At 42.8% G+C, this 19,713-nt stretch overlaps 2 protein-coding genes across 2 annotated transcripts; one reads left to right on the plus strand and one right to left on the minus strand.

The window, feature by feature from the left end:
• Positions 1–1,637: 1,637 nt before the first annotated feature.
• On the minus strand, positions 1,638–8,966 carry LOC308042910 (uricase-like; the record flags this gene model as incomplete). Its single annotated transcript, XM_080348679.1, has 8 exons — positions 1,638–1,775; positions 2,164–2,247; positions 2,776–2,899; positions 3,437–3,623; positions 6,592–6,670; positions 6,796–6,912; positions 7,682–7,900; positions 8,790–8,966. The coding sequence occupies 8 exons, from the start codon at positions 8,964–8,966 to the stop codon at positions 1,638–1,640; spliced, it is 1,125 nt and encodes a 374-aa protein (XP_080204805.1).
• A 1,520-nt stretch (positions 8,967–10,486) lies between these two features.
• Positions 10,487–19,605, plus strand: DNASE2B (deoxyribonuclease 2 beta; the record flags this gene model as incomplete). Its single annotated transcript, XM_080348680.1, has 6 exons — positions 10,487–10,599; positions 14,335–14,512; positions 15,744–15,825; positions 16,823–16,984; positions 18,488–18,685; positions 19,250–19,605. 6 exons carry the CDS (start codon positions 10,487–10,489, stop codon positions 19,603–19,605), a joined length of 1,089 nt encoding a protein of 362 aa, XP_080204806.1.
• Between the last annotated feature and the right edge of the window lie 108 nt (positions 19,606–19,713).

Raw genomic sequence — 19,713 nt, forward strand, 5'->3', positions numbered from 1 at the left:
AATGAAACCAGTGGGAGTTTGGTCAGGTTTCAGGCCCAAGTAAGTCTGGCTAAGTCCCATTTTCGAGAATGATTTATGCCATTGTTATCTGAATCTAATCGCCATATGGAAAATTTGGGCTTCTTCCGATTGCCTGAGTACTTTCTTTAGAAGCAGCCTGCCCACGTCCGTGACTCAGGTCTGCAGTGCTGGATGGAGCTGTGCTGAGATGCCTTTAAAGGCTTGCTGAATGTCTGCGTGTTTGTGGAGGTTTATAGGAACCACATTTCATGAGTGTACACATGTGCTTGTTGCCACAAGAAAGTCTAAATAAACAACTGGTTGCTTCTTTTTTGTCCTTATTCAGCCATGAAGGTTGGTCCACTGCTACCTTACAAGTGCACAAATGAAGTGCAAGCAGTAACAATGCAACAAATTTCTCATAAGGTAGAAAGTGGGTTGTGAAGAAGTACTTTGTTTTCAAAGAGCTAAATACTGAAACGCTCATTAAGATCCTTTTTCATATATTTTTAACTGTCATTTGGAAAAAAAGACTGATTGCTTTTTGAGGTAAAATTGGCTGAACTAAGACTTATTTATTTTACTTACAATGTTTGCATAAGTAGTAAATGGTTTCATTTCTTATTTGGCAAGCAGTCAAATACTGGTTTATTTTTCAGTGTTGCTCTTTATTTGCCCTTAAAAGATACATTAATAAATTACAAGCACCTAAAGATAGCAGAAATAGCAAGACATAAGCCCACAAGCACAATACAACACAATCAAACAAGGTAAGAATGAATGTCCCCGGCAAAAGCTAAAAGCGTAAATAAATAAAAAGATAGGCATTGTTTGTCTGTCTAGCTTTCTCTCTGCCCCTTCCGAAAGTAATAGGGTTACTTAGGTTTACTCCTGCCTGCTCAGAAGTCACGATGAGATCACATGAGACTAAAAAAACCTCTTTAATTAAACTTACAGAGATAGTCCAAAACCTCAAACACCTCAGTGATTAATATAGAAGTAATTATATAACAACTGTATAGTCTGAGTAGCAGCAGCAGCTATGCAGTCAGAATACTTCCAGAAATATTAGTTAACAGCTGTAACTATTCACACTGCAAAGGAAATAGAATAGAAACTTATTTTCTCCCCCCCATTTCCTTCACAAAGAAATCAGTGTCTGACTGATTCCCTATTCAGTTTCTGGGTCGGACCCTCAGCTCTGTAGATCAGTGTGGCATCAAGAGGTTACATCAATGAAACATCTGGTCTCATGCCTGTATATAAATTTTACTAAAGGAACATAAATAAATAGAATATACAGAGTTGCTGATTTTACATGTCAAAAACATATTACAGACATTATCGAATTCATTGTTTCATTAAGATGTCTGGGAATAGCTGGTTTAAAAATTAATTGACTGTAATGTTTCCGGCTGGGATTTTCAAAAGAGCATGTGGAGTTTCAATCTGCAAATCGCACTGAGATTCAGGGTCAGACTTTGATTTCTGAATTCTTGAGGGTCCTTCAGAAGCCCCAACCTCAGGATTTCACAGAGGGAAAAGCAGTCAGCAGTGGAAGCGGCCGATAAGGAGGTACGTTGCTGGGAAAGCCATACTGTGAGGTTACCAGGTAGGCGTGAGTGTAGCCAAGAGGTTTAGTTTCCCTGGGCAGCTGTCAGTACAAACTGACTTTGCCTCTCATCTTTTAGCACGTGGGCTTGTGCTTCTAAGAACTTCTTCCTGCCAAGTGTGCAACTGCAGGAGCCATAGGGAGTTTCCACTGGAACCAGAACCTGAGGAGGATGAGCACAAACAGGTCATTTCTGAGACAGGGGAGTGCCAGCACTGTCACAGCAGGAGCTGCAGCTGTTCACCTCCTCTCCAATCACCCCCAGGCCCTTCCCCTCTCCTGTGAACCCCAATGGGAGATGTTGCTGTTATCTCAAGTGAAAGTGGATCTATAATGTCCACCTGAAAGAGGGCAAGGGTAGGATAGGATGGCAGCAGAATCAGAAGGCTTAGGGAAGGGGACTAGAAAATGAGCAGGCTTTAGATCATTGATGCAAAATGAAATAACCCAGTTTCTCTCTGTCACATGAGGATAACACAACACACTGCTATGCTTTAAGGCTGAATACTTCCTAAGAGTTTAGGCAAGCTGTGTTTGGAGCATTTACTTACTTCTTTGTCGTTGGTCAAGCCTAGGTTCTTCATGTCTACAACATTGTAAAAAGTGTTGTTCAAGACGGTTTCTATGACCTGTACCTGAAACCATGAAAGCAGATGAGACAATGAATTGGGGCACCTTTTCAGCCAACAGCCTGGCAGTCTTGTCACTGGCTGTAAAGAAAAGCAATGCACCACTCCTCCCCCCACCTACAGTTGATAAAATGCAATCTGTTGAACCTATAGGCCATTTTAGGACTGTATAAATGTAACTACTCCTGCATTTACACAGACCTAAAATTATATTTGGCCCTTTGAAGGCAACCATGAGACTGATGTGGCCTCCAGTGAAAATGAGTTTGACACCTTGGCCACAGAAAATGTTGCAGCATGCCTCTCACTTTTACCCATGTCCTGCCAAACACTGAGTGATATTCTCTCCTATTATGTTCACAGCCAGGGAGCAGCATATGAACTTCTCGGGGTGTTTATATTTTTTTCAGACTATCAGTTTCCAGTCTGTTTTAGAGCTGTCAGATGAACTATTAGGCTCATTTTGGTCTTGTCAGTGTCCGATTAATGTTCACTATTGTTTAAATAAAACAGCAGCAGGAGGAATGAAGATACCTGTGGCACTTTGGAAAGGATATGCATCTGGATAGTGTTGACAGTCTTCTGGTAAGAGGGTGAATATTCCCCACAGTCAGGTGGCCCAGCAAAGGCTTCAAGGATACATTCACGGATTTTGTTCCTAGAGGTAACACAAGTTCTTACAAAACTTTGTATCAGCTGTTTCTGCCTAGATCCATAATTTTTTACTGTGGTGGTGGGGAAGGGGGGGTTTGTTTGTTTGTTTGTTTGTAGTTTGGTTTTAATTTTCTCTGTCTTTTCTGACAAAGACATTGCCTGTGGGATTTCATGGCCAAACAATTTCTTCATCCTCTCACCTCCAAATTCCCACCCCCTGCCACAATTCTATAATTCACAAATAGGTGTTTTGCTACAGGTATTGAACAAATTAGCTGTTAGTTTGTTCTCCTAAAGTGCTCTGTACTGAACACCGAACTGTCCATTTAAGTGCTGTCCCTTGATGCACCAGCAGAGAGGGAGTAACCCCCAGGGCTGCCTCTCGCCCCCGGGACCACGGGCTTGGTGCTGCCACTGAGATCTGCCAGAGCGACCGGTGCACAGCGACTGCACATGGGGCCCTTGCACCTGCTGTACTGCAGCATAGAGGGACTTTGGGATGATAGATCAGGTAATAAATATTATTTGATTTGACACATACCATATGCAATCGAAGTCAAAATCCCTACATTCTCCATATGACCATTTGCAGAAGAGCTCTCCACATAAAATCCTGTCGTGCCTTTCAGGAAGTGTGGTGTGTTCATTCTTAAAGAAGCCTTCGAACCCAGACTGTGTTGTCTTCATAAGTTTCAGGTCTTTAATTCCAGAAAAAAGAACCAGAGGACCTGTGATCCAAAAATATGAGACGGTGTGAGCTCTTTTTCAGGCAGAGAGAAAGAAACCTTTGGGTATGTACTCACAGTGACACTCCAGGACTCACTCATGTGCTCCTGTCACAAACCAGCTACTTAAAGTATTATTTTCTGCACACTGATGTTAGCAGAAAGGTAAGAAATAAGACAGAAACTACTGAAATCAGGGCTTAATCTATAAAACAGAGTTTCCCATCAAATGACCTGCAGTCAAGGTGAGCCAAGGACACTGTTTATCTCACCTCCTTGGAACTGGGACATGCATTGGGTTGTCTCTCACTGATGTCAGTGCAGGGACTACTAATTGCTCTAAAGGGAAATGAAATAAGCTCCTAGTGCTGTGGGGTGCAGGAGAGGTGAGGCGAGCCTTTCCTAATGACAGATGAATGTAGAAACTCTCTGTGCAAAGACTTGAAGCCTCAGCCAAAAATTCACTTTGCATACCCATCCTGTTGTGGGTTTTGCATCCCTAAAAAAAAGAGGGCGAGGAGCCAGGGCAAATCCCTGCAGTTCAGCTAATTAGGAACTGGCACTGATGCGGATGCCACCCACAGGTTCAAACTGGCAGTGTTTTTGCTCCTAGCCACTATTTATAAAATGTACTGTTGTAGATCAGCGTTGCATGGGTGGATTATAACATTCTGAAGACCAAACCGTTGTGTCCTGAACTTTTTCTTTTAACATATTTTGGATGGTGACTAAAAAATTTTGAGTGATCAGTCATTTAGAGCACAAGAAACTGATAACTTAAAATTTCACTGACCAGAGCTGCCAAAAAAGCAGATTTGGAGAAGAGAAACCTCATGGCACAGAGGCTTATCCAGAGCCTGTACAGTCAGTGGCTGCAGCCCAAGCTGCTGTTTCTGTGCTGCTCTTGGTGCTCCCACCGGCTAGTTCAAAATTAATCCTTGAATATATCTGGTGCATGGTAATCCTGCCTTTGATTGGGAAGACTGATAGACTTGGTCTTTAAACTGTGCCTTTGCAGGAGTTTATACTGGAAATAATTCCACTGTGATGGATATTTCTAAATGACATGATTGTGGAGAGAGTTTTCTTTTAAAAAACAAACAACCCTGCTCTGTCACTGGAAATAATCAAAACTGTATTTTATCTGTTTCTCCTATGGTTTATATTCATTATTGTTTTTCAATGGATCCAAGGAGGTGTATCTATAATTTTGGCTACATCTCTATTATTTAATAAAGCTTCAAAAAAATCTGAAGAAGAGACTGTTCTTGGAGGAGACACCCTGGGGTTTGTTCAGATCTTCATGAACTCATTGCTTGGGTATAAGATTGTAATGCACAGGTATTAATGTAGTGCAGATACTATCAGTGAGCCTGGGGATGTATGTATCTCATATTTAAATGCGCAGCCTTGTTTGAAAGAGCCCTTTGCAATGAATGATTTACTGGCACACTGGCTGCCTCTGCAGCCATCGACCTGAAGCTCGTGCTGAAGAACATAAAACCTAGGCAGAGTTTTTGAGGTCAATGGTGTGTGCTGTGCTTTCAGTATGTTTTGTGCTGCCTTTTCAGTTGTCTAATATTGACTCTATTAAGTTACCTACAATGTTTTCAGTTTCCAAAAGAGTCTGACCGTCTTATCAGCCGATAAAGCAAAAAAATAAGCTTGTAATTCTATTGAGCCTCACTAGGTTTCTTTTAATGATGAAGAAAGTGTTAAAAGATAGGAATAACTGAGAAATAAATTTCTTTGTCTGGCTGATAGGTGCATAGGAGGGTGCTAAAGGTAGAGAAGGTTCTCCTATAAGAAAAAATAAGAAGGATTTCAAAATTTTCTCTTTGGTTGTTGTTCACCTAGGCAGGGAATCCTAAAGAAACAGCTAAAGGACTACATGAAGGGAAGACTAAGAAGGAAAGGCAGTTTCTTCAGTAAGCCCTCAAGGCTTTTTGTTTGTGTAGAAACTGAAATAACAGAATTCCATGCTGAATTTTCAAGATGGTGAAAAATTGATATTCAACCTGTACGTTAAGAGCAGCAGCTTTTCCAGAAAGCACAGCCTTTAAAAACTTGTGTGTTGTCTGCAAGGGAAGCTGGTCTTGCCACTGGTACTAACCCTGACATGTTAGGAAAATATGGAGAGAAGGCAGGATGGGAAACAGTTCTAAGTTACGTTAGGACAATAATAGACAGATACTGAACTGAGGCCTAAAACCTCTAAACCCCCTGTGTGAAACCGTGGTGGTCTCAGCTCAGTTGCCAGTAGTCTGAGAAATGGGTTAAATGAAACACCAACATGGAGAGACTGGAGTAATACTCTTGTTGTGAGTCATAGCAAGAAGAATGCCAATTTACAGACAGACAGTTAATCTTGAAAGTCTATGTCTTTTAAGCATCACAAAACTCTTAGTGAAGGCAAACAATGCTTTGTTTACACATAGCATGCAAAAATAGTAAGCACACTCAAGAATTGTTTGCATGCAGACGTGGGTGCTCACAGTGTTCAAGCCAGCCTGGCTGCAGCAATGAAATTGCATCTTTCCTAGAAATAAAACCAAGGCATGTTGGCAGGGAATTGGAAATACCTGCAAACTAAGTGACTGGGCTACAGCAGTGTGGTTTCATTGCACGTTCTCTAGAGGTTAATGATAATAGTGAGACTGTAATGTAGACCATTCTCAGGAGGCTATTAAATCCTGTCATGATATCTAGCAGTTCTGTTGTATGTGCTGTTGTAACTGCTGTATGTTTAGGATATACATACAAATCTGAGCTACATTAGTTCTTCAGACATGTCTCAGAGATCAAGGAGCACAAAATTAGACCATGAGAATATCCTTTGGTTTAGACCTCCGGATAGGTTTGGCTGTGCTGTGAGCCCCGTGGCAGATTTTGCTGTCTCTAAAGCCATCTCCATCTCTCCTCAGCAGAAGTGTTTACAGAGAAGTAGGGGAAGCTGCAAATTCTCTCTCACCATTTCGGCACTGCTCAGCTTCACAAAAGCGGATCCCATCAGGAACATGTATAAACGAGTGGACGTGAGGAACGCCGTTCTGCAGTTTAGAGGAGACGTGTAAGTAAAAGTGCAGCAAATAACATCTCAGCTTGAAAACAGGAACTCAGAGAATAACAAATGGCTCCAGCATAAACAAACTGAATGTATTAGTATTTTAGATACCTCGTGTAGACGTTGCCATGGCACTTCTTGAACGTAGGTTTTGACGTACGCCACTTGGCAAAATGTTGTCATGAAGTGTTTGCAGATATCTATAGCAAATTGTTCTATAGTTGCGATCTAAGACACAAGCAGTATTATTAGAAAGAAGCAATTACCTCATGTATAAATGTAGACTGTTCTAATTGTAAATACTTGGGAAGGATCAATGTAAAAAACACTGATTTCTTTCAATTCTGGTTTTGTGCACTGTGCCCAGTCATTTGATCAGCTTGCAGCATACAATGCAAATAGCTACAAAGTCATGTCAAAAATCTCCCATTCTGTGGTATTGTGAGCTGCAGTCCCTGGACTGAACAAAACTGCTACAGAAGCCTTACACTTTGAGGATATAACGCTGAAATAATCATAGCAATATTCTGATTAAGCTTTACAGGCTAAAGATGGGATTTCATTACTGTGATAGGCAATTTGCAGACTAAAGATTGTCGTTATGATAGACGCAACCGAGGGAGGTAAGAGCACAGATAACAGAATTAAGAGGAGTCTCACTTTGAGAACTTCCATTGAAAAGCGCTATATAGCAATAATGCAGTATTATATGCTATTAAATTTTTAAAATGATCTTATATGACAAATCTACAACAAATACTGCTTTTTATATATATATATATATATAAGGCTTTGGAAAACTAGGGAGAAGTCTGCAGAATAAGCACTGGAGGAAGAAAAATTCTCTCTCAAATCACTGAAGGTGACTTTAGTGCTGATCTGCCATGCTGATGGAGGGAGAGATGCCTTTGGTGCATTTTGAAAATAAAAAGTGTAACAAACACTTCCAAATGAAGTCATAAGAAACAGCAGGGCTAGTAAAAAAAATTAAAAATACCCCATTTTTTTTGGCCAACACAAGGACGATATTCTTCATGGTGTCAGTAGGTATCACAAGAGAGTTGTTTCCCTCCAGGTACTCCTGAGCAGAGGTCAGCCGGAGATGCGTGCACACCTCCACTTCTTTAACAAAGTGCTTCTTCCCCTCTCTGTGGAGGCGAAGGAACTTAATCGTGTTCTTGCCATATTCACAGTTGAGGACTTCTACATCCTTGATCTGCAGAGAAAATATGTGACAGTTGTGAAGGAGCTCAATGGAAGCCTGAGTAATGCTCAGCCAGTGAAACAAACAATGTTTATGGCTTTTATTTCTGTGGTTAACTGTGATGAAAATATTTCCATTATAAATTGCAATGTTCTGATAGGAAGAAAAAAATGCTTTAGGAAGATATTTCTACATTAGTAGCAGCTGTGACAGAATTTTAAAATTTTATGGGCAGGAGATCATTTAACAGGAGTAAGAGTGAGCCGGTCTCTTCCATTCACCATCTTTGGATTAATCCAAAGACTCTGCTGAGTCTCCCGTCCATCACCTGTCTCTGAACCCAGTGTCCCAGAGCATTCAGTCACCACTGAGTGGAGCACCTCCCTTACGAGGAAAGGCTGAGGGAGCTGGGTCTCTTTACTTTGGAGAAGAGGAGACTGAGGGGTGACCTTATTAATGTTTATAAATATATAAAGGGTGAGTGCCATGAGGATGGAGCCAGGCTCTTCTCGGTGGCAAACAATGATAGGACAAGGGGTAATGGGATCAAGCTGGAACACAAGAGGTTCCACTTAAATTTGAGAAAAAAACTTCTCAGTAAGGGTGACAGACACTGGAACAGGCTGCCCAGGGGGGTTGTGGAGTCTCCTTCTCTGGAGACATTCAAAACCCACCTGGACATGTTCCTGTGCGACCTCACCTGGGCGTTCCTGCTCCGGCAGGGGGATTGGACTGAATGATCTTTTGAGGTCCCTTCCCATCCCAAACATACTGTGATACTGTGCAGGGGGCACCAGCTCTCACACCCGCATTCTCCACGGCTGCTCACCAGGCTGGCTGTGCCAGGATGGGCTGTGCCACTACAGGTACGGCTCTGATTGCCCTGACACCAAGAACAGACCTGCACCACCTCCCCCTCCTCTGACTCCCGGCTCCCACAGCTGCTGTCAGGCTCCACGTGTGCAAAATGCAGACTCCTCTCTGTTTTCACACAGAAGCCCACCAGCCATGGTCGGCAGCCTTGCACGGCAGAGCCACTGTCAGCAGCAGAACACTCTGCGTCCCCAGCTGTCCCCATGCATGCAGGACATGAGGACTTGCTTCTCTGAGGCTGAGTAGAAGTGCTGAGTATCAGAGCTATTCTCCCATGGGGGTGGGAAGGTTGCTTTGTAAGCACCAGAAGTCCCAAATAGAAAATGGAAACAGCTGTCACCTTCTTGGCATGTTGTGTGTTCTGTCATTCCCCCTATGCACCTTGCGATTCCCAAGAGCAAGAAGACAAGACAGACTGAGCTGGGCTGGGTGAAAGCCTTTCCTCACACCTGTGTTACAGTTCTGATCTCCCACAAAAGGGATCGGGAGCGAGTCTGAGCAGCAAAATTCAGGGTTTGATCCACACCTTGGATCCTGGCTTTCTGAGATAATTGGTTTCATTTGCACTAAGCCCTATTCAGTTTGGTCTTGTTTCAGTGAAACACACCCCATTTCCACATCTGTTGCAGGGTTGGAGAGGCTATACTGGAAAGAAGACAAAATACTGCCAAGGTTGTGAGCATTTCTGTTATGCTAAAATATCCAGAGCTTATTGCACTAGACTTTTCTTGAGGCTGAAATATACTGTACTGGACATAAACATCTTTTAATGTAAATCAGCACCTTTTAATGTAAGGATAACGAGGAGGGAGAAAGAATATTTTACACACCAAAATATAAATTGAAGCTTTTTATGTGTGAGTTGCTAAAAGATTATCAGATATAATGTTGCTCAATCCAGACGCTTGCTTCTAAGAGAAATGCTAATGCACTTAAAAGATAATAATAAAAAAAAATCTTAACTAATTGCAAGTAAATTACTGCGGCTCAGAGATCAGAGCGTTTTCTCTGCCTGTCAGTCCCTGCGGGCTCAATCCCCACAGACAAACAGAGGCCCCAGCGCCAGCACCGGGCAGCGCTTCCCCAGAAACCCTCTTGGCAGGGCTGGAGCAGAGGCGCTGCTCGCTGTGAGAGCTGGGGGAGTAGCGAGAGGGAAATGATGGTGTTTTGCTTGTCTGAACACCGAGGTTTTTTTCAGAGAGCTGTAAATAATTCATACTTCAGTCACGCAGCAAGCACTAAAAAGAAAACAGAAAGTGTTTCGCTATCTGCAGCTCTTTTTTTTTTAAAAGAGTGGAATACCTTGAGTATTCTAAATAGTATTCTAAAGTATTCTAAATATTCTAAGTATTCTACTATTTTTTAAATCCATTTTTTTAAAAAAGTGGAATACCTTGAGTATTCTAAATAGTATTCTAAGTATTCTAAATAGTATTCTAAGTATTCTAAATACTACCTCTCAAAACACAATGGTAAGTTTTCTCAAAAACATAACTTAACAACTCTCATTTTGCCATTTTGTTGCCCAAAGAAACCATGAGCAGTTTCCGGCAGCTCCCGTGCGCCCTGTTCCGGCAGCAGGAGCCCGACCTCCCAGCTGGCCCTGGTGTCCCGGGAGCCTCCGGGGCCGTGCTTGCAGCAGCAGCACGAGCTGCGAGCTAATGTGACACAACTTCTCCTTTTAGAGCACACGCAGTGACCGCCCTGTGCAGCTGAGAAACCAAAATGCCCGCGGGATCTGCACGGTGCCACCCTGCTCTGCTGCTGCTTCTCTGCTCCGCACGCCTGTGGGCAGCTGAGATTTCCTGCAGGAATGAAGATGGGGAGATGGTCGACTGGTGAGTAAACACTGCGCAGGGGAGAAACGCTGAGTGAGTAAATAACACTTGAGATAAGACTGCATGAAGTAGGTGGATCACCGAGAAGTAGTGCACAGCTATCACTGTTTTAATCCTGTTTGCCTGTGAGTAGTAGCTGAATTCTGCGTTTGGGAAACCGCAGATAAGTTACTGGAATGTGATTTAATTTAAGTGAACCGAACACCCTACTGCATTATGACTAACTGCAAAATAATCACCGTTTTACACAGTGTGTATGTCTCATCATCAAAGGCAGCGCAGCCTGTGTTCGGGTGCCAAGGCTGTGCTCACCGGGGCAGCCCCAGGGTGCCCGGCCGTGGCTCCAGCACGCAGCTCCTCCGGCTGAGGGAACCGAGCCGAGGGGTGAAACCTCCATATCTTGCCCTGAGCCTTGTTTCTTGTACCCACACAGCAGCATGGTGGGACTTGTCCCCTTGCCCTCTTGGGAGGGACGCAGGAGCATCGTGGGGTGGCAGTGCCAGACAGACCCATCTGCGCCTCCTGAGTGGGGAGCAGCTCCCACCACCCGAGCTGCCAGCGCATTACAGCCGGTACCATCCCACTGCCAGCAGGGAGCCCGAGTCTGGGTATTAAATGATTAATTGGATTAATGTGCTTTGAAGATGAAAGACACAAAGCATAATTACATAATACCCAGCCCAGGTTTGAAAAGTGAAACGAGGGCTCTTAAAAAAGAGCACAGAACCTCCCAAAGATAAATATCAACCAATTTCAAAACAAACATGTCTTTCTCACAGAACAATGATTAGTTTGGATAAGAGTGACAAAGAAGTAGGTGCTATTCTTGCACATCCCTTCCCTTGCACACAGAGCTGACTGTGGGGAAGGCAGGAGCTCCTCAGGCTGCAGGCAGGCTGCTCAAGCAGGGGCACAGAGCTGGCTTGACTCTATAGCATCAAATGTAAGAGGGTCTGGTCCATCCCTGTGATTTGTCACTCTTGCCAAGGCCCTCCTGGATAATCTGATTTTTTTCAGGAATCAGACTTAGTGGAGCTATCCAACAACTTAAAGATACAAGTCTGTCTTGTGCTAAAGCTAAAAAGCAAAACAAAATAAAACCACAGAACAAACCAAACAAACAAACAAACCCAAAACTCAAACAAACAAAACTAAACAAAACAATTTCAGAAATGAACAAAGTTCTTGTATCTAAATTATCTAAGAAATTATTTGAAAGCTGCAACTGGGAGTTATTCACCTGTGCCACCATGTGTGTGGACACCAGCAATGTGGGACCCATTCCAGGTGGGAGCAGGGGGGTCTGCACAGGTAAAACTCTGTTCTCTTCTGCCAAGTTTAGCAGGGAGGACATGAGGGTTTCCTTTTCAACGTGCCGTGATCAAATGAAAGAGACACTTGCCTATCTGCAGGGGTCATCCTAGTTTACTGACAAGAAATGCTCATCTTTTGCCTAATTCTGGATTTGGCTGTTATGAAGCTGACAGGAGAAGCAAAACTGAAACTGCTGATAAAAGCTTCCTCTTAACCAAAAGATGTCGATGCCCTTTCAAACAAACACAGCACTGCAGGTTTTATATTCGGTGAGCAAGAGCTTTATGTGTTTTCCTCCTGATCAGTAGTTTCATCCTGCAGTATTCCATAATTACTCGTCATTAGTATTCACACACCCTGCCACTTGCCACTAAACCGGAGGAGTCACTTTCCTTATCAGCCCTGCTCCCTCGGGCACTCCCAGCCACGCATCAGCTCCGGCCCACGCGGGGACATGTCTCCCGTGTTCCCATTGAGCTCCACAGCTCATCCCACACCGGGGCTGCCACAGCAAACGGCCGCAGGACCCGCTCCCTTATTCCCCCCAAACACACTGTATTCTGTGGGAAGCTTTTCCTGCAAATAAAAACCAAAACTCTGCTTTCTGAGAAGTGTTGAGTCAAGGACTGAAGCCACAGATGCCCATTGTTTTGGTTTTATTTTGGTGTTTGTTGTGGGTTTTTTTGTTTGTTTTTTTGGGGGAAGTGAAGAAATAAAACTGTGATTAAGAAGCAAAGATGCAATTATTTGAAGTAAGTTATTGTTTGCTTATGACTGAACACTGTGACAGTGCTAATCGGCCTGAAGCATATCTGCTTTTCCTCTGTTGTCAGGAAAACAACTTACACTCTGCTCCCACAAATGCCTAAGCTCTTGCGAAACTTCCTTGCACAAATAGCAGTGCAGGCTCTTATACAATTTTAATTGCTAATACATTCAGCTGGCCTTCTGGAAAGGGCTAAAACATGTATCCGCTGGGAGCTGGCAGGCAATTTACTGATAGCTGAACTACCAGCATTTCCATCAGCGTACCTGCGTTTGGCAGATGCGAGGCTGTAAACACCCCGAGAGCACAAATCTTCTAATGCATTTCAAAGCAGTTTGGAAAGGCTTCGTATACTAATTCCTGGATCAGCTTGTACCACTGTAGCTATCGCTGTTCCTCTCCCTTCCAAATCTTCATTTCAAATAAAGGGATTGCTGTGACTCCTCGTGCATGGCCAGCTCTCCCCAGCCTTGCTGGGTAAATCACTTTTCTGTGGTCTGTCATCAGCAACAATTTCTCCTGAGATGTTTGAGGAATATCACTCAGTCAGTGGCAATGCAGGTGGGTTACCAGGATCACCAGTGATGTGTGTTTCTCTTCTGCCCCTACATGTATGTTTCCCATGGATGAAACGTTCCTCTAGTCAATATTTTTCTGCCACTTCTTACCTCCTTTTGGAGATGCCTTTTTTGGCCAACTTGAGACTGTAAATCAACTGGGCAAGGCTTATTTCTCCTGATATACTTGGAGAGTTAAACACAGTCAAGCTGAATTTTTAATAAGTAGTATAGGATTGAAAAAAATGCCACTCAGTTCTTACTATTGACATAAATAACAAATTACTCAATTACAGCACTCAAAGAAAGTGGCTCAATTAATTATATTGCAATTAATCCCATGGACTTGCACACTGGGAAAACCTGTTTACTTCATCAGCGACATTAATATGAACCGAGCCATTCACTGACAATGTTGAGTACTCTACAATTTTGAAAAGATTGTGTTTCTGGCTAATGGTTTGCAAATATCCAGTCTGCAACAGTTCAGCAGAGTGAGTTTGTTATGAAAAGCTGGATTGGACCAGCATTATCAAATAGCTTTATAGTTATATTGTGGGTTTGGTATGTATAAATATTACACTATGCATTTTTATAATTTTAATATATAATTTAATCTACTTCATGTAAAGTTGTATTTGCATAATATAAAAACAGATAAGTAAGAGATGTCCAGATTGATCACAAGAATATCAGACTGAGTTTATAACCTGAGATTCTCTACCAGAATCAGGAGCAATAGGGATTTGGTGGCTAAATGGGACTCCAAACCAGGGTTGCCTCAAATTCTTTTGGGGTACCAACAGCAGCAACAGGAGTTTGGTGCTGAATCAGCCTCCCTGGTGTGCCAAGAAGCAGAACAAATTTGTCTGCAGGAGGTATTGTGCTGACAAACTGCTGCTGGCTCCCGCGCTGGGCCAACTACTTGAGGCTGAGATGTCCATATGGCACGCTGGTGGCACTGGTCCCCTGCCAATGTAGACATCCTCAGAGTCACCCTTCCCTGAAACCCTCAGGTGGGAAGGAGATGTGGATTTACACATTCAAATAAGATGGTTGTAAAGAAAATAAACAAAAAATTGCCCTTCACTGTTGCAGGTTTTCTCTTTACAAGTTGCCAAAACACGTGAAAGGAGAGATTCCCATGCTGGGGCTGGAATACATGTACATGGACACCCTGGCTCCGCAGTGGCAGCTCAGTAAATACCTCATCAACATGACACAGGGTGCTCTGGGACAAACACTGAAGCAGCTGTACGACACATATGAATCTGAGGCAAGTGACATTTCATTATCATTTTGGTAGTATGCTCACTTGATACTACATGCAAATGAAATTAAACTAGCCAAAACGAGCATGTAGAGGTATGGCTGGACCTGACCAACTAGATCTACTAAAACATGTCAAGGGGAGCATCTTGACCGCTGGGCAGGTTATTTGCGGTTTTGGCTACAATTAGAAATTACCCCTAGACTTCTAATTCAACTTCTAATCAAGCCTTTCACACACTTCAAGCATTGCTCATCAAAAAAATGTTGGTACGTAGTCCCTTTGGCTTCTTCTCTGCAATTCATGTTGAGCAACACCTGAAGCTGTGAACTATGACCAGGGCCAGTGGTGACTACTACAGACACTTGTCTTAAACCCTCCCATGTCCATGTGTTTCCTGCTCTGTCTCAAATCAAATCTGGGTTTTGCTCTTTCCCCTGAAATCACTGTGATACACTGCTTGTTAGCGCCCCCCCAGTCAGACACCTCATTTAGATTTGTGTGAAGTGATTATAAAATACCCCAAGATCTGTAATTTTTTCATCATCCACATAGTACTCTTGGGCGTCTGGCTGTGTCTTTGCATTTCTGCTGTGTGTTAGTGGCAAGGTGTCATTAATTTATATGTAGAAGAGTTTCCCAGAAAGTCAGTCAGCTATTGGCAAACTGTCCTATTCCAGGTCTTACTTAATTGTAATAAACTGTTTACACACTCAAAGTACACCAGGAAGCATGTCCCAACTCCTTTGAAGTTCCCTGTTCAGGAGGAGCAAGGTGTGGCTATATGTAAATATTTTGCATAAAAGCATTAATGGCTTTTCCTTCATAAGAACACTTATTGTGTCTATTTTTCCTCAGCAAACATTTTCACTGGATTTGGGTGCTAAATCAAAAAGAGACACAAAAAAATAAAAGGGGGGGGATTTCTTTGCAAGCAAGTGCATGATAAACCCATGTAAATTGTCTTAGTGAGCATATTCAGCCTCTTGAGGAAGAGCTATTGCAATGACTGATAAAAATTCCACTTTATATTAACCAGGACACTGATGCTGAATCTTCGGGTTTATTTTGCTGTAACTTTTGCAGATACTGTGTCAGCTGAGTTGGGAGAAGGATTAGGCATGTGATGTTCACACAGAGAAGTCCTGAACTCTTTTTTTCTGTTCCTAGCAGATGTTCACTTAAATGCCTTCCTTTTACTGAATGCCGTGTTTCAGAAATGTGTGTTTTCCTGCAGAAGAACAGTATTGCATACGCGATATACAACGATGAGGTCCCCAATTCAGACTCCAATGCGTGGAAAAGAGGACATACCAAAGGTACAGGGAAAGTCCCAAGCTACTGTTTTCTCCTTTCTAAAGTTGTGGGTAGCATCTACTTGTCTGTTTGTCTATCTGCATATCAAAAATTCCTACCTAAAGCAAAACTGGAGACTGATTTGCATGATGCATGGTTTGCTGTATAGTTATATATGCTGCAGCTCCTGTTTTGGTTTTGCTGTGCTGAACAACTCTTAGGGCTTATGGACTCTTTATTTTCAAGAGCTGAAACTCAGCTCCTTTCAGCGAGTACAAACCACACTGTCTTGAGCCTAATGGCAACAGCAGTGCAAGGTGTGAAGGGGAAGGCACCCAAAACATAAACCACCAAACTCCCTGGGGCAAGAAACTTCTGCCAAGATTCATGGAAGTGCTAAAGCATGCAGTTAAAGTAAAGCGAGACTTTAGATAAGTGTAAACTTCAGTGGAGGTCTAAATGTTGCCTTGAGGAAGCAGCTGGGATTTGCCCAGCCCCACTGGCATGAAGGTGTTTTGCAGGGCTGGATTTCCAGGCGGCAGCACTGGGGTGGCTGGGGAGCCCCTCTTTCTGCTGCTGCCCGGGGAGGAGAGGCTGCTCTGGGCAAGAAGACACGGTGCTGACCAACTCTGGTTCCCCTTATGGAGTGAATACATGAAGGAAAGGAAAATGAGCAGTGGAGAGAGAGTCATGGCCACTAAATATCAGACTTTTCGAAGACTAAATTTGTGCAGAGAAAGAGAAAGGTTTTTAATTTATTTTTTTTTTTTTCCAAAAGAAATATGGTGACCATTTGAGTTGGGCTATGCAGGAGAGAGTTAATGCAATTTTAATACAATATTAGTGTGTCCTATAATCCATTAATTTACTCTAGAGCCAGTTTACTGTAGAAATGAACACACTGAAGTGTGGCATCTGCAGCAGCAAACCCAAAGCAGGACACAGCTCTATCATCTTAGGGCTTTTCCTCTTTAATTCCTTTGCAATAACTGGGTTTTTTTGTTTGTTTGTTATTGACAGGATTTCTGCTCTTGGACAAATCACAAGGCTTCTGGGTGATTCACAGTGTGCCCCTGTTCCCTCCCATTCCTGAGGATGGTTATCAGTATCCGGCTACTGGGGAGTCCTACGGACAGACAGTCATCTGTATAACCTTCAAATATGATCAGTTCACAGAATTAGGTATGAAAAGCTTCTCCCTAAGAAAGCCTTTGCCTCTCTACATTTCTCTGGTTACTTTCCTTGAGGCTTTGCCTCAAAATTTGCTAGTTCTTGTCGTTCATTGTCATATTGGGAAACTAAGCGGGGCCTGGAAACAGCATTCTTGACTTCAGTTATGTTTATCCAACAATTTCCTATGTGAATGGGGGAAATTCACTCTTCCCCTCTGTCTCCATCTCCCCATGGGGACTATTGGGATAATAATAGTCATGAGTGCATATCAAAGCTAAACTCAGTCCATGCATACAAAGTGCTATAGAAATATAAAGTATGATGTTTAATCACTTTTAACACTAATGGCTTATTTAGCTGCCATCTGCAGTTATAAAAATGTAAGGCAATAACTGCTCGAGCTGGAGTAGTAGCCTTGGCTACTACGAAATATGAAGTATGGAATAATTATCACTTAGAATTTCTCCAGGTACTTTTTGCCCTATAAAATATCAATGCTAAAAATAAAAGAAGCCAAAATCTATACCTCTAAGATTCAGAACAGTCTGACAATATCTGGTACTGGAATCCTGAAAAGGGACTATCAAAAGGCATTACAAGAAGCCATACTGGCATGTTCCTTAACAATTTTACACTGTTTTCAACTCTTTTCTCAGTTAAAGACCTCAAATTATGTTAATGAAACGCGTACATTGTGTGAATGGCCAGGCTGGCCGCACCCCAGAGCTATTTGCACCAGGTTCCTGTTTGCATCTCTGTATGTATTTAGGGAAAGAGGATGAGAAAATGAGATGCATACACTAATGCTTTTCCTACTCCATCCTCTGAGCTCCTGGTAATCTGTAGTTCGGGGATTTCTGGAGCCAGAAAGACTGGAAAATTCCTGATGGTCTGGTCTTCCATGAACTCATCTACTGAGCCCACTTGTTCCTTTGCCCTTCACGATACCAATGGCAAAGACTTCTACAGTTAAGCTGGACACTGTAGAGAAAAGTAAATTTATTCTGCAAATTCAATCCAGATGCTGAAAGTCAAGCTCTTTTCTCCCTAAACCCAAACTAGACCCTTTGGCAGCTCTTCTGTTTGCATTTTGCTTGGCAACCGTAACTGACTGGAAACTACTCCTGTAAATACACACAGGCTGGGACTGACACACGCTCTCTGAGCGCTGTGTCACTGCTCAGAGGCTTGAAGATGAGCACGGGTGGAAGTGGCAGGGGCCCGAGACCACCGGTTAACAGTTCTGCTAAAATTATTGAGGTCTAAGTTGAAAAACCTGAGTGTACTCTCCCAGCCAGCCTACGTGCTCCAGGGCCAGTAGGAATACAAAGCAATTAAACATGTTTTTAGTTGCTAAAATAAGATACTTTGACACGGAACTCCTGCAGGAGATAGGCTGCGAAGATTAAAGAGGATTTAGTTTTCCTTTCCAAGGCAGAAATTTACTCTCTTGATTGCTTCGCTTTAAGCATTTTAATTCTACATGTGTTCCTTTCTTTGGGCTTTTCTCAGACCAACAGATGCTGAGTTATAATCCAGGAATCTACAGCTGTTCCATCCCTGAGATCTTCCAAGCTGACCTCCCAAATCTGCAGAAGCTCTGTGCGGGGTCCAGGCTGCCCTCGGGCCCCTTGCGCCACCTCTCCAAGCTCCAGTCGGCTCACGGGGAGACCTTTCTGCACTTCGCAAAGTCACACTTCTTCATAGATGGTAAGAGAACCTGTTGCTCTATCTCTCACACATTCTCAAGCAAGAAATAAGCAATTAATATATCTTTGACAATTAGTATTTTCTTTCAGGGGAAAAAGAAGTTCAGCTTCAGAAATAAATATAACAGAGGGCAAGGAAGGATGTCCCAACATAATGTTCTCTCAGCCCCACAAAGCAAAAGGCTATCTAGTCCTTCAAATGTCTGAAGGTGTTCAACAGTGGGATTTTCAGATAATTTATTTCCTGTTATTCAATAGTAAAAACAAAGAAAAATGGGGTTTGAATAATCTGCTTCGTTGTTGTTGTTGTTATTTTTGTGAAGAAGGCTTGACATTTTTTGCCTTTACTTTTACCTGATGATTTTAACAGGTTTTACAGGAGAAGAAGAAAAAATAGAAATTACCTTCTGAAACAAAAGTCTAAATAAGGGGAGGGGGCAAAATCCCCTCTGGGTCACTTTATGCATTGGAACAAAACAAGCTCAGTTTATGTGATACTTTTCAGTCCCTGTTTACATGAAGGAACATGCAAGACTAATTCCCCACACTCTGTGTTGTTCCACAGATATCTACGTGGCCTGGATGGCTCAGGAACTGAAGACCGATTTGTTGTCTGAATCCTGGCAGCATTCTGGCCATAAACTTCCCTCAAACTGCTCTCTTGACTATCACGTCTACAACATAAACCTAATACAGACACCGTTGAATTCCACCTTTTATTCTATTAATGATCACTCCAAATGGGCTGTTTCAAGGGAATACAAAGATCAGTGGACCTGCATCGGGGACTTAAACCGCACTGCTGAGCAAGCTTGGAGAAGTGGTGGGTTCATCTGTACACAGAACGAACACATCTACGAAGCCTTCAGGCACTTGATAACCCACTATGAAAGTTGCTCGGAGGCTTCCACATTGTTATAACGAACCATTCCTCCCAAACAGCACAGCCCCTTTGCTGTCCTGGGGCGAACTTGTGAGTGATGCTGGGCATGGGATGGGAGGAGCAACAGAAACCAGAAACCTGTCTCC

The sequence above is a fragment of the Nesoenas mayeri genome (assembly GCF_963082525.1).
Source record: "Nesoenas mayeri genome assembly, chromosome: 8".
Taxonomy (NCBI): domain Eukaryota; kingdom Metazoa; phylum Chordata; class Aves; order Columbiformes; family Columbidae; genus Nesoenas; species Nesoenas mayeri.